The sequence below is a fragment of the Martes martes genome, assembly GCF_963455335.1.
Source record: "Martes martes genome assembly, chromosome: 8".
Lineage (NCBI taxonomy): Eukaryota > Metazoa > Chordata > Mammalia > Carnivora > Mustelidae > Martes > Martes martes.
In genome coordinates, this window is record NC_137895.1 from 68,934,584 (window position 1) to 68,951,035 (window position 16,452).

The 16,452-nt window shown below is 36.6% G+C and overlaps 2 protein-coding genes across 2 annotated transcripts in view; one reads left to right on the top strand and one right to left on the bottom strand.

Annotated features, from left to right (window-relative positions):
- The window catches only part of DNAI7 (dynein axonemal intermediate chain 7), a gene marked incomplete at its 3' end in the record, with an annotated part of 47,875 nt that extends 38,198 nt beyond the window's left edge, over positions 1–9,677 (top strand). The window contains exons 9-14 of the mRNA XM_080810701.1: positions 1,428–1,588; positions 4,068–4,224; positions 5,854–6,068; positions 6,859–7,026; positions 8,597–8,710; positions 9,402–9,677. Of these exons, the coding sequence (XP_080666827.1) occupies positions 1,428–1,588; positions 4,068–4,224; positions 5,854–6,068; positions 6,859–7,026; positions 8,597–8,710; positions 9,402–9,677 (1,091 nt within the window). The remainder of the gene's footprint in view (positions 1–1,427; positions 1,589–4,067; positions 4,225–5,853; positions 6,069–6,858; positions 7,027–8,596; positions 8,711–9,401) is intronic.
- IRAG2 (inositol 1,4,5-triphosphate receptor associated 2) overlaps positions 8,866–16,452 on the bottom strand; it is a gene marked incomplete at its 5' end in the record, with an annotated part of 125,754 nt that continues 118,167 nt past the window's right edge. Inside the window, 7 exons of the mRNA XM_080810239.1 lie at positions 8,866–9,046; positions 10,122–10,381; positions 11,148–11,255; positions 13,232–13,333; positions 13,830–13,876; positions 13,990–14,052; positions 15,541–15,584. Coding sequence (XP_080666365.1) covers positions 10,138–10,381; positions 11,148–11,255; positions 13,232–13,333; positions 13,830–13,876; positions 13,990–14,052; positions 15,541–15,584 — 608 coding nt within the window. The 3' untranslated portion in view covers positions 8,866–9,046; positions 10,122–10,137. The remainder of the gene's footprint in view (positions 9,047–10,121; positions 10,382–11,147; positions 11,256–13,231; positions 13,334–13,829; positions 13,877–13,989; positions 14,053–15,540; positions 15,585–16,452) is intronic.

Sequence of the window (16,452 nt, forward strand, 5' to 3'; positions counted from 1 at the left end):
ATAAATAACAAGACTAACACTTCCTAAGTTTTACTGTGTGTGTGACACCAGTTCTAAGCTTTTTACATGTATTAACTACAACTCCCCAAATTCAGTAGGTAGATATTAGTATCTCTTTTGTAGAGGAAGGAGAGAAAAGACATGTTAATTAGCATATCTTGCATAAGGTTACATAGTAAGTAAGGGGTAGAACCTATAAGCAGTCTGATTTCCCTTATCTGTCTACACTGGAAAGACTTTTGGTGACAGGTGGGAATGGTCTTAGTGACATGTGATTTAAAATATTCCCTTGATTGTACACTGAGAATTAAGGAATTATAGAATTTCCTCATAAAATTTCTATATAGAAGGGATTATCCAGTATAGTTCTTCACTTTAAAGCCTCTGCCCCCATTTTTTTTTTTTTTTTTTTTTTTTTTTTTAATGAGCTGGACCTGTTTTTGTTGGGGGAAAAAAAAAAGGTTAGCTTTAATATATGGACGAAAATTTATGTTTTTCACCATTTTACTTTCTTCTTTAAGATTTTTAGCCCCCTAATGTCCAGTTTAAAAACATTAATTTGTCAGGCACCAAACTTTGTGTTAAGCCACTTTTTCTTATTATATAATGAAGGGTAGCAAAATATGCCACCCCAAAATATGCCACTTTGGCATAAGGATATTTTAAGTTAAGAACAATTGTAAAGATGCAGATGCAAGAAAAGCTGTCTACCCTCCCCCTATTTGCCTAAAAACAAGACATAAATTTCAAAGGGTGTCACTCCTCTCTCTACCAAGAGTGACAATGGTTAATGCCCAGATTCAACTTCAGATCTATCAGCCCAGAGAGGGGACCAGAGGAATCTGCATAACAAACTTTACTAACTAGTCCTTTTCTCTACCCTCAGAAACCTGAAACTGGTTTCCTTTGTTTGTCATTTACCCACAAATTTGTTGTTCTTAGTTGAAGATGCTGTAGAAGCCAGAGTTCTGAGCCACCTCTTAAGTTACTCATTTTTCCCTGGGTAATCTCCCATGTTTACATGAGGTATACATATTAATAAATGAATGGTTTCTTCCCTCTTGTTAACCTGTCTTTTATTTTAAAAGTTCAGCTGAGAACTCAGAAGGTAGAGGGAAAATTACTTTGCCTCCTCTTGCGATACAATGTATTTTTGAAGTTATTTTAATTGTAACATGCTTATTGGATACACATTCTTAAAAGTGTTGGTATATAAACTATAAATGGAGCCCTCCCCTTTAGCCTACTATTATACATGCTTATTACTACTTTGAAGGTTAGCTTTGTGAATAGTTTGAATTAACCACTTTTTGATGTTTTAATAGCTAAATAAAAACTTATTTCCAGTATCAGAATTTTTTCCTTTCCCTCCTAATGCCAAATTGTTACAATCTATTTAGAAACTGAATTAATCTCATTAATTTTAGCACAGTTTTTGCTGATAAAGAATGCTAACGAAAAGCCGTATGTCTTTGAAGACAATGAGGTTGATTTATGCCAATTCACAACCCTCGGTGGAGTGTACCACTTGGATATTTTGGAGCTTCCCCCACAGTGTAAACCAATGAAAGGCTGGATGATTGTGGAAGTAGGTTGATTTTTGAGTCAAATTTATGAGTAAAATAATTTCTCACACTTTTATCTTAAATGATCTAACATCTAATGAAAGTTAACCTATTAAGGAAGCATAAAGGGAAAACTAATTTTAAACAGTCTTGAATTTATAAAATTTGAATCTAATATTAAAGGAAAGAACTCTAAAATAATATGAATTTTAAAACTATCATACATGTTAATTGTAAACCTATAGCACTATATTTAGGTTGTGCCAGTTTGCTCTTAATAATGATAGTCTATTTAAGACGCTGACAAACTTTTTCTGTAAAGGGCCAGATGGGGTATATTTTCAGCTTTGTGGGCGTACCAGCTCTGTTGCAACTCTCAGTACAGTAAGACAGCCATATGTAAATGAGAACTTTATTTACAAAAACTGGTGGTGGACCAGATTTTTCAGGGGCCATGGTTTGTGTACCCTGGTCTAGATCTGTGGTTCCTAACATGTGGTCCCTTGACCAACAGCATTAGCATCATCTGGGAATTTTCTAGAAATGCAAATTCAGGGACCCCATTTTAGTTTTACTGAATCAGAAAGTCTAGGGATGAGGTTTGGCAGTCTATGTATTAGCAAAACACACCTTAAAGTTTGAGAACCACTGGTCTGGATCCTTGATGTATAAAGTGTGGTCCATGAGCCAACAGGATCGGCATCACCTAGAAATGCATAATCTGGTGCTTCACCTCAGATCTGCTGAACCTGAGTGTTAAGAAGACTCTCAGGTGATTCATGTGCACATTTAAGTTTGAGAAGCACAGATCCAGGTGATGGCACTATTGCTGATGCATGTTCCACACTCTTAGTAAGGATGTCAATGACAGCAGTTGTTAGATCATTTTTGAAGGACTTCCTCACTCCTGTTTCAGTAAATAGTAACATTTGCCCTGGTATTGACTTGGTTTATTTTAACTTACTTCATGGTAGCTTGTGTCCCAACTATACCCTGCTATATTGTCATAGCCCCTTCCTCCTTCCTTGTTCTCTAGCCTTTCTGAATTCTCCCCACCCCTCTCGTTCGTTCTCCCCCTCCCTGTCTCTCTCTCCTCCAGCATATCATGTACATAGACTGTCAGCCACTTCTCACTCACAGTTCTACCATTAAGAATCTTGGTACTTTCTTGTCATGGAGTGGCATTTCTCAATTTTTATTTTTTTCCCCATTATCACCTAAGGAGCCTTTGTAGACATTTTCTTTCCTAGCCATCCACCCCATGAAATTTTAATACCATAGATATACAATGTATTTGTGTATGTACTAAATATGTAGCTATGCTTTACACCTAAAAGAGTATGATTTTTCTCATGCCCCCCCAAACTAATTTTCACCCCCTTGGGGATGATACTGCTATTCCTTTCCCATTCTCCCCACAAGTGAGAATGTACTTATTAGAGCATGCCTGGGGAAGATAACCTGGTCTGTAGCTACTCTGAACAGTCTATTTGAATCAGCTTTTCCTACCTCTGTGTTGCTTGAAGGACAGTGGGGAGTCCAAGAAAGGCATCCCTTTGGTGAAGGTAGGCCTTCAAAATTCTTTATCCATAGGAAGGGCCCAACCAGGGCTGGGGTTTCTAAGAATTCATTCAAAAGATCTTTTCTTGAATTTTGTTGGTGTCCTGATATCACCATTCCATGTTCTCCACTTGAGCCCAAAGTATCCTCTTTACAGTTGTTTTTCTCTTCTGCAACAAAGAGGTCTTCTTCCTTTTATTCAAGTCTCTTTTCAATAATTTCCCACCTCCTCTAGAATTTTTACCCATCCAGTTTTTCCTCTATTTTTTACGATTCTTAATCTTCCCCACCCTTCCTTCCCTAGATCCTTCTCTGCTATGTTCAAGTAATGGACAGATCTCTTCCATCCCAGAGAAATCTGCTGTTGACTAATTTTCTTTCTCTCTCCAGCTTTATTGAGATATAATTGATATAAATCATTGTATAAGTTTAAGGTGTACCAATGTGATGATTTTTAATTTACTTTCATCCATTCGTTTCTGTACTTCTCAAAAGTATGTTTATACTCCTTTCCCTCTTTACCTACACACCCTAACCAAGGTATTAGAATATGGGATTTAGAGTCCTAGAGCTCTGTTTTTGAGTTGTAATGCCTCCTTGAAGTCATTTTGTAATCTTTGGCAAATTATTTGATTTCTCTAAGTCCCAGTTATCTCTGTTAAATATATGTTTTGTAGGATTACTTGGAGGAATAAAATGATTAGTAAATCCCAGCGTAGAACCTGGACCATAGGAAGAGTCTGTGATTCAGATTTGGTGATTATTTTCCTCCTCAATCATTATCTTTTAGTTTTGTTGTGAAATTTTGTTAGTAATCTTTAGTAAATGAGACCAATCTTCAATACTTATTAAGAACTACATATAGTTTACTCAGCAATATTTACATCTTTAATTGCTACCAGTCAGCATCTAACTTGATATTATTTTGGTCATTTTTAAAAGATACTCAAAGAAGGATTGCAGAAATATATATATCCTCCAGAAACTACGGAAGACATTGAAACAGAAAATGCTTTCCCACCCATAGAGGTGACACTTGAGGTTCAGGAGAATGTACTCTTTTTTGAGGATCCTATGGTTGCAAGGTGGGATGCTGAAGGTACAGCAATACTGTAATCAACTTGATAATTATGTAATGAAAAGAGCTATAACAAATCCTTAAAACAGAAAATACAGTGTGTAAACTCTGCATTTCTAATCTTACACATTTCTATGGCAACTCTAGTGTGTTTATTTTGTTTGCTTTTTTTTTTTAAGGTTTTTATTTATTTATTTGACAGACAGAGATCACAAGTAGGCAGAGAGGCAATGAGAGAGAGAGAAGGAAGCAGGCTCCCTGCTGAGCAGAGAGCCCGATGCGGGACTCGATCCCAGGTCCCTGAGATCATGACCTGAGCCGAAGGCAGCGGCCCAACCCACTGAGCCACCCAGGCGCCCTATTTTGTTTGCTCTTGATGGAAATGAATAGGAATTGGAGTTTATGTATTGAATGTTACAACTGTTAGTTCATGAAGTCTTATATTTGCCATAATCTCTGAACAATTACTTATGTCATTATGTTTTAAAAAAAAAATAGTAAGTTAACAAAAATATCACCATAGTAAGACACATGAATATAAATAAGTGAAAAACCTACTCTCTCCTGAAATGAGTACATAATTCAGATTGGGGTGATTAAAATTTATTTTAATGTTAATAACTTAGAAATTTCAAATCTTATTATAGACAAGTACTGGAGATAGGGAGTGGGCCTTTAGGAAACCCAAGACAGATGAATACTAGCCACTTTCTGCCTCTTTATAACTTTTGATTGTTGAGCCATGGGAAATTATTGGTTATCCAAAATGTGAAATAAATAACAAAATCAGAAGTACCAGCAGAGATACAAGCTAAGGATTTACTAATCATTAACAAATACCTCATTTGGGGTTGGCTGGCTCAACTTTGAGAAGTCTTGGTCTGGTAAATTAATGTATGCAGGTTTGAGGCTGCTAGAAGAAAGAAGTATAGCTTTACTTTTAATGTGAAGCAATTTATATTCATATTTGTGGAAGAATTTACTGAGTTGGTGACGGGTTTGGAACAGATCACAAAGGCACAGAGCTATTACTTAATCCATTTATGTAGTCAAAGGAGCAGAGAATTTAGGAATTTCTCTACCAGAAAAGGTAAGTATATTAATGGCTGCCTGTGGCTAGAGGTGAGAATGGGAGTAATTAACTATAAAATGGACATGAGGGAGCTTATGGAGAGAATAATAATGTTCTAACTGGATCGTGGTAATGGTTGCACAACTGGGTGAATTTACTAAAATATATACTTAACACAGGTGAATTTTAAAGTTTTTTGTTTGTTTGTTTTTGAACAAGATGAGAGATTCTCTAAAGGATTGAGTACTCTAGGAAGAAAGGACTGCGTGTGCAGAGGCTCAGTGGATGATGCTGTTGGGGAAGGGGGAAAAGCATAGCTAAAACCAGGTGTAGGAGGTGCAAGGGATGAAGCCAGAAACACGAGTCTTCATTCTGAAGGCCTTAGATACCATGTTGAGGAGTTCGGATTTGATCCTGTAGCCAGGAAGAACCTCCCAGCAAAAGTGGCTTTTTGTAGAGATTCTCTGCTGAATGTAAAAGATCAATTTATACACCTTTGCAGTTATTTGGGTCATTCCATTCATCTCATTTTTTGTATGGAAAAAAATGAAACTGTTACTGTCTTCCTTATTATGAAGGTAAACATTGGCAAACTGATGGCATCAGCAATGTCTCTTACAAATCAGAAGAAAGACTTATAACATTCAGCCTAGAAACACTTGGCCCTGTTACCTTGATTCAGGATGCTCATATTAACATGCCATTCCAGTCATGGGAACTAACACCACTCGATGTGAATAAAGTACTTTTGACTGTGACTACAGTATTTACTAAGATTCAAATACAAATTAAGGTGAGTCACAGAGAGTAAGTCATATGAAAGAGGTAAACTGCTTGATGACAGTTAAAGTATGTCAAAGTAATCAGTCACTGGGGATTGACATATTGAAATGTTACAAATGTATTTAAAATATACTTTGAGCCATAATTTCTAAATGAAATAGTGATTGGGTAGGTAATAACATACAACAAGCGAGGTGCAAACTTGCACCCTTTAGTAGAAATAGAACAATTAGTGAAGCTACATGCCTGTTGCAGTTTTTGATCCACTCTAAAGAGGCTTCCTCTTTAAAATCAGAAGAGGAGGGTGGCTCTGTCGCACAATGGATAGCACATTGGACTTCTAAAACCAGAAAGGGATGTGATCTCTGTATACCTTCAAATTGCCACTCTGCAAACTTTAAAACTGGGTAACTTTGCATTATTACCTTAAATCTTATATGTGTAAAAAAACTATCCTTAAAAGTTGCAACATGACTAGCTATCAAATAGCTACTGTAATTCAATGTGACCAGTGTTCTTAGATCATAACTCCTACAATGGGAGGAGAACTGAGAGATCTTTCAGTCTCTTGATTGTTCAGATAAAGCCCCCCCAAAAGTTGACCGATGGACTGGTTGAGATAACAGGGAGACTTTATGGCTGACTTCTCCGAGCTGGCCTAAAGCATATCTGTCCTGCATACTTTTTTATACAGAATGATATAGAGCTAAAAAAAAAAAAAAAAGAGAGAGAGGGAGAGAGAGAAGCTAAAGGCTGGAAAAAATGGAATAATGATGTAATATCTTTCTTCTCAAAACTAGGAAAACCTCTGCATGTTAGCATCAATCAAACTAAGTAACAAAAAGCATTTCTCTATTTTGGAAGGAAAATGGATGACTCCTATTTCTTTCATTTGTGCTTTGAAAGAAGCTGGATTGAATATCTTCCCTAGTGAACACTCTCATTTTTATGTTGTTATAAATTATAAGGTAAGACCAAATCTTTCCAAATTTAATGTAAAGGACATTTAGAATAGTAGCCAGTATTCAATGTTATGTAACTCTTCAGGTATGGCTTAGGTTTTCTGTATTCACTTATGCAGAATTGATTGGAAGGAATAAATGGCAAGACCAGAAATCCAGAGTTCTCTCAAGTTTAATAATCTTTCCCAAGAAAGTAAGCCTCTAGTGTGATCTTCATATTGACAAATGGACCATTATTCACACAGCTAGTCAGTTTAGTGCAAAGGTAGTTAGAGCAACTTCAAATTTTCTGTATTGTCTTTCTTCTTCCAGGCTGGATATATATAAGATTTCCTAAAAGATTAAATGACTCAGAAGTTTCCCAAACATAACAAATTTGGTGAAATTAAACGCATGGGGCACCTGGGTGGTTCAGTGGGTTAAGGCCTCTGCCTTCGGCTCAGGTCATGATCCCGGGATTCTGGGATCAAGCCCCGCATCAGGCTCTCTGCTCGGCGGGGAGCCTGCTTCTTCCTCTCTCTCTGCCTGCCTCTCTGCCTACTTGTGATCTCTGTCAAATAAATAAATAAAATCTTAAAAAAAAAACAAACCGCATAAAAGGACCACTGATATAGAGAACCCACTTCCTTCCATTTCTTGGGAGAGGCTCTCTGTCTGCATACTGTTTCACGTTATTCATAAGGCTTTAGTTAAATAAGATCCTTCCATGTCAAACTGTGTGTTCCATGAGGATGAGGACTGTTCTTTCATCATCTATGATTCTAGTATCTAGCATACTCCCTCAATCAGATGTTTAGTAAATATTTATGATATATAAATGAGGCCAAAGTAGGCTCCAATCATGAAAGGTGTTCTTGGCTATAGAACTCTTCTGCACAAAACAGGTTTATAATATACCAGAAAATGACAATATGGGTATATCTGAAAATAACATCATTAACTGTGTACATATGTGTAGGGGGGAAAAACCACCTTAGTTTTAGTAATTCAGCTGCCAGTTACTCTACAAATGCTGAATGTAGTGTACTAGTCATCTCAGGATATTCAAGAATTTTTTTTCTGAACATTTTGTTTTAGATGCTTAAGATCCATTAGTGAATAAAACAAGGTTCCTGCCCTTGTGGAGCTTACCTTCTAGCAAAGGAAGGCAAAAATATACTAGATAATCTTATATTGTATATGAAAAAAAGGGAAGATCAGGAATCATAGGGCAACATACAATATCAAATAGCACTGGAAGAGGGGGCCTTCACTGAGAAGGTAGGATCTGAACAAAACTTGAAGGTGTGGAATTTAGCCAGGTGGAGCTCAGAGAGCAAAAGGAGAAACAAAGAAGGTGATAATGGGGTATATGTGGAGCGGGGGGATGTCTGATCATAGAGGCCCTTGTAGGTCATTGTTAGGACTCTCGCTTCTCTTCTGAAAGGCAGCACCATTGCCCTGTCCTGTCAGAGTCATCATGTCATCTGACTTACATTTTAAGTGGATTTTTCCATGTTGAGAAGTGACTGTAGGAGACCAAAGATGGAAGACTTGTTGAAAGGCTTTATGATCAACTCTGTTTTTATATTGACAGGATCCTTTGACAGAAATGAAAGCTTATCGACAGCTGGCCCTGCTAAGTTCCGCTTTTGCATTTGGTTGGAGCAAGTGGAATATAGTATGTAGTTCAAAAAAAGTTATAGTTAAGGTATAGTATATAAAACCCTATAAAATTACTTTGTCCTTCCAAAGAAGATACTCAAAAGCTAAATGAAGGTAGGCCATGGTTTCTCCTCTTGAAAAGGTTAAAAAAAAAAAAAAGTAACATTCAAATAGTTTTTAAATTTTACTTTTGTTTATTTTGTCAAAAATATAAAACCAAACTATATGAAGGCTATACCTTCACTGTCCATTATGGTATCAAACACTCTGGACTTCAGGGTAGTGTCCTGACAGCTCTTTACATCAAAATGAGAACAGACGGAAGCTTTTTTCCCCTCAGAGACAGGCCTCCAATTGAACTTTCTGGCACATTTACTGCTGCCTGATAAAAAAGATAGCATAAGTGAGCCACCATATTTACTTGTATATTGTGTGTTTCTCCCACTCAAATATAAGCTCCTTGAGGATAGGATTTTATTGTTGCAATTGTTATTAATATGGTATTTTTCTCCGTTGTTGTTGTATCCCCAGCACCTAGAACATTCCCTGGCACATACTAGCTACTCAAGAAATCTCTGTTGAATAAATTAATACATACAAACATGGTTTAAGAGATGAGACACTAAAGAGTGTTTCTTTTACATTAGCAATTTTGGGGACTGAGTTCAAATTATACTCTGCCAAAATACCTATTAGAGGAACTATTAATGGATTTCTCTGATTTTCTTTTCCTGTAGCTGAAGGAACACCTTAGCGAAAAACCTATTCAGAAACCTAATTGGACCCTTTTAATGTTTAGTGGTGACAGAGCACAAAGGCTCAAGATCAATGAAAACAGTGAGACATTCTCTGAAGCCCTTAAAGAAGAAACTGAGTTTCATTCTACTTTATATCACATGGTTAAGGATTTTGCTTCCCAAAAAGCCATAGAAAAAATTAGGAGCTCCAGCTGCCAGTTGATTGACTCCGTGTGCTATATGCTACTCTCGACCAGAGTGCTCAGCTATTCTTAATCCCCACTGACAGATTTTATGCAGTATGAAGAGTCAAGCAACCCGGAGCAAAATCAGGCATTTCTTCAAAAGCAATGTAATCAGTGACTATATTTCAAAAGGTTATTAAAATCTAATAAGCATTTTGTACTCAAATTTTATTTTTTAAAAAGTGGGGTTTTTTTCTTATGAATATTTGGCCCACTGAAACTTTCACTTTTTACTCTATTTGAATAAATTTTAACAAGCAATATGTAATATCTCCTCCTCAAAAAGCTCACTAAAAATCATAGGCAGGCTTCTTCCCCATTGTATTTTAGTCAGAGAGGAACTCACAGAAAGAGGGAATGTAAAATAATCTTGCAGTCCTTCTGAGACCCTCTGGTTCAACGCTATAATTTCCCAGCTAAAAATCACTAATTTACAAAGTTCAGATACTAAAACTTTAAAAATCAAGAGACATACATGAAGATGTGCTGAGTCACACTGGTGGTGGTCCATTGTGTTGGAGTCTGGTGAATGGCCACAAGATTTGCTCTAGAGACATCCAGGAGTCCCCATCTGGTATGGGAGCAGCATCCACAGACTTCTGGAAAAATCGTCCTGTGAGGAAGCTCATCACAGCTGCAAACAGCACAATGAATGCAGCAGAAAGCCAGAGTGCCTTATTCGCCTTTCTGAAGGAAGTCTTGAGGTTTGTTGCCCAGGCAGCTACTGTGTCATAACTGTAAGGAAAATACAAATTCAGAATTTGGTAATAGCAACATTCTGTTAGTAGAACCACTCCTTTTGCCAACAATACCAGTCAAGTCGTCACTCTGCCCTACCTACCACAAACACTGCCTTGTAATAAGCTACGTAATGTGACCTGCTGTCTTGTTTTGGCCCACAATTTGCCCCACTCCCACCCCAATAATTTTTAGAATTAGAGGAAGGATTTAAAGTTAAGAAATGCTGTGGTGATGATCTGAAAATTAGGTGACTTGGGCATTATTTAACTCCTAACAAGAACATTTGAGTATCTCATTATTTCACTCAGATAAGGCAACTAACATTTTTGTGGAGCATGATATGTGTGTATATACACATGCCACTTATTTCTCACAATACCCAGGACTTCTGCTATATTCAAGTGTAAACTATTTTTAGTTTAAGAAATGAGACACAAAGAAAAGCTTATTATAACATCATCTAAGTCTTAGCATTTTGCATGTTCTGCTACTGTCAGCCCTATCTTTTAGGTGAAGAAATTGGTGCTTAAAAATAGATGAACTTGCCTTAGGCCATCTGGCTCCAGAAGCAAGTTCCTAACACTGTGACCTGTCACCAGTTCAGGGATAAGTCCTGTAAACCATGTGAAGTTTGTTTTTTTATCTTAAATTTCACAATTTGACAGGTCTTTTAGTACCTTGACTAAGATTAATACTGTTAACCCTGCCTCATCTTTCCCCATTCCACAGAAGTGGGATCATTAGCAAGCAGACAACTTACAGTGAAGAGCCATCCCATTTTGACGGATTATTTCTCTTTTCAGAAAGACTTGGCTTTCTTGTCCTTTCTGCTATTTCTTCTCCAGGTGGTTCTGAGTCATCTTTAGTTCTATAAATAAGTATTATGTTTAAATGTTTGAAAGTATGGATAATATACCAGATTTATAAAAATGCTGCAAAATTTATTGTATTACTAAAGAGGCTCTCAAGTATTTGTTTTGCTTTAGAAAGATTTGATATATAATTCTAAAATCACATCACTAAATTTTTATTTCTAGGAATTTAATTTTTAAAACTTGCTATATTTAGAAAAATAGGTTGTAGGAAGTTGGGATATTAGCCAAGGGATGAGTAAAAAGGAAACATTTACAAAGAACATGTAGAAGTTCATCAATTATCATCACTAATAATTAACCAGTATTATTAACCTGTGATTTCTTTCTCTGCTTATGTGTAGTAACCATACTTGAAAAAACAAAGGTGAATATTTCTTCCTCTTTTATTCAACATATGGTAAAATTTCTCTCCTTCTACCACATGATATATTAACAGTGGATTTTATGCTAAACTGGAGTAACATCAAGTATCATTGCTTCTTTAAAAATCTTAATTTTAAAAGTGTTTATTCACTGAGCTAGGAAATAGAAACTGGATCAAATATATTTTAAATAAAATCATATTCTAAAGAGTTGTTCGTTTAACCTGAACAGAACTTGTTTCATTATCATGTTTACTGAAGAATTCCTAGTTGAACTTGAATTTTGAAATTCCAAGCTCATAATGCTCTATTACCAAAGGCAACTGTTTCTCCAAGTCATTTTTTTTTTTTTTTTTCTCTTCTTGGACATCTACAGGGAATGTATGTGGCTGGTTTTAGTTTTTAAAGGAGACCTGGCCCAGGGTGCCTGCGTGGCACAGTTGGTTTTAATGTCTCCTCTTGATTTTGGTTCAGGACATGATCTTGGGGTCATGGGATTGAGCCCCACATTGGGCTCCATGCTCAGTGGGAGTCGGCTTTTCCCTCTCCCTCTGTTCCTCTTCCTGCTTGCCTGCTCTCTTAAAAATAAATACATAAAATCTTTAAAAACCCCAAATCCTGAATTCTTGTAAGATTCTCAAGACTTCAGTTTTCTGTTTGCTAAGACTTCTCAGTAGAAATCATGCCATATTAACCAAAAGCAAAAAATAGATTGTAATCTTTTGAAGAAAACCTGATCTTTAACCCAGATCAGAAAAAATCCATTGTTAACTCTAAATCTGAAAAAGGGTTTCAACACGTGTAGTAGGTTCCCAGGATTATTTCATTTTATTTATTTATTTTTTAAGATTTTATTTATTCATTTGCCAGAGTGAGAGTGAGCACAATCAGGGGAACCAGAAGGGAGAACTAGACTCCCTGCTGAGCAGGGAGCCCGATACGGGGCTCGATCCCAGGACCCCAGGATCATGACCCAAGCCGAAGGCAGACGCCTGACTGAACCACCCAGTCGTCCCTCCTAGGATTATTTTAAAAAGAAACATAAAACCTGAGGATAGGCACTACATCTTACTCATCTTTATACCATGAACAGACACTTCTCCAAAAAAGATATACAAATAGCTAACAGACACATGAAAAAATGCTCCACATCACTAGCCACCAGGGAAATACAAGTCAAAACCACAATGAGATACCACCTTATACCAGTTAGAATGGAAAAAATAAAACAGGAACCTACAAATGTTGGCAAGGATGTGGAGAAAGGGGAACTCTCCTACAGTGTTGGTGGGAATGCAAGCTGGAACAGCCACTCTGGAAAACAGTGTGGAGGTTCCTTAATAGGAACCTTAATAGAGCTACCCTACAACCCAGCAATTGCACTACTAGGTATTTACCCCAAAGATGCAGACATAGTGAAAAGAAGGGGCACGTGCACCCCAATGTTCATAGCAGCCATATCCACAATAGCCAAACTGTGGAAGGAGCTAAAATATCCTTCAACAGATGAATGGATAAAGAAAATGTGGTCCATTTATACAATAGAAAATTACTCAGCCATCAGAATGGATGAACACACACACACACACACACCAAGTTTTACCTACTTGAGTTCACATTTTTCTTCTTCAGCATCTGCCCAGGAGTAGGTGCTAATAAATCGATGTAATGAGGGACGATGTTCACTCTGCTTTGACCCCAAAATACGCCTAAGTAAAAATGATTATAGCCACTTGTCAAATTAAATACATCTGTAGCCATTGTCAATTTATTTCCTACTACCTGAGTTATTACAAAAATTATGTTCTATTTTTGGTTGGTACATTCACATATTTTATAGTAAAATTCCATGATTATACACCTATTTTATTTTTTTTTAAAGATTTTATTTATTTGACAGATAGAGATCACAAGTAGGCAGAGAGACAGGCAGAGAGGAAGGAGGAAGCAGGCTCCCCACCGAGCAGAGAGCCCGACATGGGGCTCGATCCCAGGACCCTGGGATCATGACCTGAGCCGAAGGCAGAGGCCTCAACCCCCTGAGCCACCCAGGCGCCCCTACACCTATTTTATAATTACTGTGCAAATACTCTGTGCCCATCAAGTGTCACTTTATTACTTATTGCCAGCATTTACTTCAGACAATTACAAAACAGTAGGGTTCCCAAAGGGTTCCCAGTAGGGTAACCAGAAAATGACACTTACCAGCTGCTTGATCGCCTACTGAATCGGTCATTTTCCATCCCCACCACCTTTAAATTTCAGATGTTAGAGAAATAATGAAATACGAATTTAGTGAAGTTTATGTTTTTGTTATATGAAAATGAATATGCTTTTGATGAAGAACACTTAGGAACTTGCTTACCATTCCTGCATTTCCAATGTTTCTGGGCAAAGAGGCAATGGTCACCCTTCGGAGAGAAGATGGCTACCCAAAGAGGGCAGAAGTACATTAGAAAACTATCGGTATTTTATCATTGGATACAACACTAATGAATATCCTTGTACGTACACATCCCTGCATTTGACCACTGTTGCGTTAACCTGTAGACATAGTTTGTTATGTCCAAATTGCCTTTCAGAAATATTGTGCCAATTAATATCCTACCTTCTTCAACACTGGATGAGCATAATTTTTGCCAAATAAGGTTTCTTATTTAGTTTTCTGGTGACATTGAACACTTTGTTATGCAAATAATCATGTATATATCTGCTCTGGCAACTCTAGGATCTTTGCCCATATTAATTTTACTAATGATAATTCTGGCAGGAGTTTTTCATTGTTAATGCAGCCGAATCTATCTTTCTTTTGCTGTCATTTCTTTTATGCTGTGGTATTCCCAACTCGAGATAAATGTGTACCTATTTTCTAGCTTTTTTTTTTCATGGTTTCATTTTTTGCATTTAAGACATTTAAAGATGAGTGTGATATTTTGATAATGGATATGTTTATCAGCCTCAGATGTGCATGGGAAAATGTTACATACTACTGTGATTCTTAAAGTTTAAGTACAACTTCAGGAAACAAAAAATATATTAAATGTAGGAAATAAGCTGAAGAAGCTTAAGGTGAATCTTTTCCTTAAACCACCATTCCTAATTTCGTAGATTAGCTGAGTATCAAGAATATCAAATACAATCCAAGAAACTTGGGTTCTCACCATGGTTCTGCCACTACATGATCATAACTAATCACTTAACTTCTGGGAAAGTGATTTTCCTCATCTGTGAGAGAGAGGTTTGGATGGAATGATTTTAAAGTCTCTCGCTCAAAAATTCCGTGAAATCCTGATTTTCAACTGACACTGCTGGTTGACTTTCAATATCCCATCCCCCCCTTTTTATTTGGTAAAGAACTCCCTGATTTTCAGTTAGATATAAAACCCAGAATTCAAATGGATATTCTAGTCTCATTTTCAATCAAGGACGATAAGGAAATGTTATTTGGGACTTCTAGGAATTGTCACTAGAAGGAGAGAGAACACTTGTTTTTATGTCTTCCTGTTTCTTACAATGTGACTTGATGTAATGACCAGGACTTGTCCCTCCCTGTACTGATGGAGCCACCTCAGACCATGAAGTGGAAACAGAGGGCCGAGGGTGGTGAAGCAGCGAGTGGAGACTAGGCCCTCGGGATTCTGTGAAACCACACTACCATTTTTGGACTGCCTATTTCCAACTCTAGTTTTACATGAGAGAGAAACTATCTGGCTTTCCTCGTGCTTCCAGACAAATGTAACTGATGTACAAATATAGTAAAAAGTATAAAAGCATACATACATAAACTTAAACACACACATGCAGATCTACATAAATATACATATGATTTACATTTAAAACCGTGTTGTTTCAAGTAATATTTTAAAACCATTTCATCCGAAACATTTGATAGACTGTTAAGTCAACTGGTAATTACCTTGGAGTTTAGAGAAGATGAACGTTTTTTAATTTGGCAGTCATCTGAAAGGAAAAACACATTTGCACATTTGAGGAATTACATAAGCAATTTATTGCAATGGTCTTAATTCTTTAAAAAGAAAAGCAATAGAAATATTTAAGACCCTAGATACTACCAAACGGTAAAAATATCTGGTTATCATTTGGTGATTCATAACAGTTGCCATCTTAACCGATGGAATACTGTCCTCTGTCACTGTCCACGTCCACAATGCTTAGCCAGCACACAGGAGACGCTAAATGAATACATACTGAATAAATGAATCCAAAACTACAGATCAGAAGGTTATCAAATATGATTACTTTTCCTAGAAAAGGGAGTCATTAAAATAGTTCTCCTCAGAAAAGTTCACGTTATTTAAAATAAAACTATTATAAGATTTATATAAACCCTATATTTTAAGGCATTTTCCATGGTCTCAGATGTCTCCTTATTTTCCAGTCCATCTGCCAGCTTACTATGCTGGAGTCATTCCTTCTTCAAGAAATAGAAAATCATTGTTGATGAGAGTGGCTCATTTAACTTACTGTGCTGTGCTTTGTGCGTGGAGAAAGAGCCAATTCTAACATACCCTAAGTAGGAGAACATTAGAGTCAACTCAATGGGTTGGATGAAATATATTCTCATCTCAGCAATCTAATTTAATGAATTTTTGGAGTCATTGCCAAAGAGTCCTCTGTGTGTCCCAACCTGTTTTCTAACTTAACATTTTATTTTACATTTACTTTACTTTCTAGCTTAACATATACTTTGTATAAACAAAAGGAATGAATTATTATTCTAACATAATCTTAAGTGTTTTATACTAACGACATAATAAGAATTAGCAAGAGAGAGAATGAAAGAGGAGAATCTCAGAAAAACAACCGA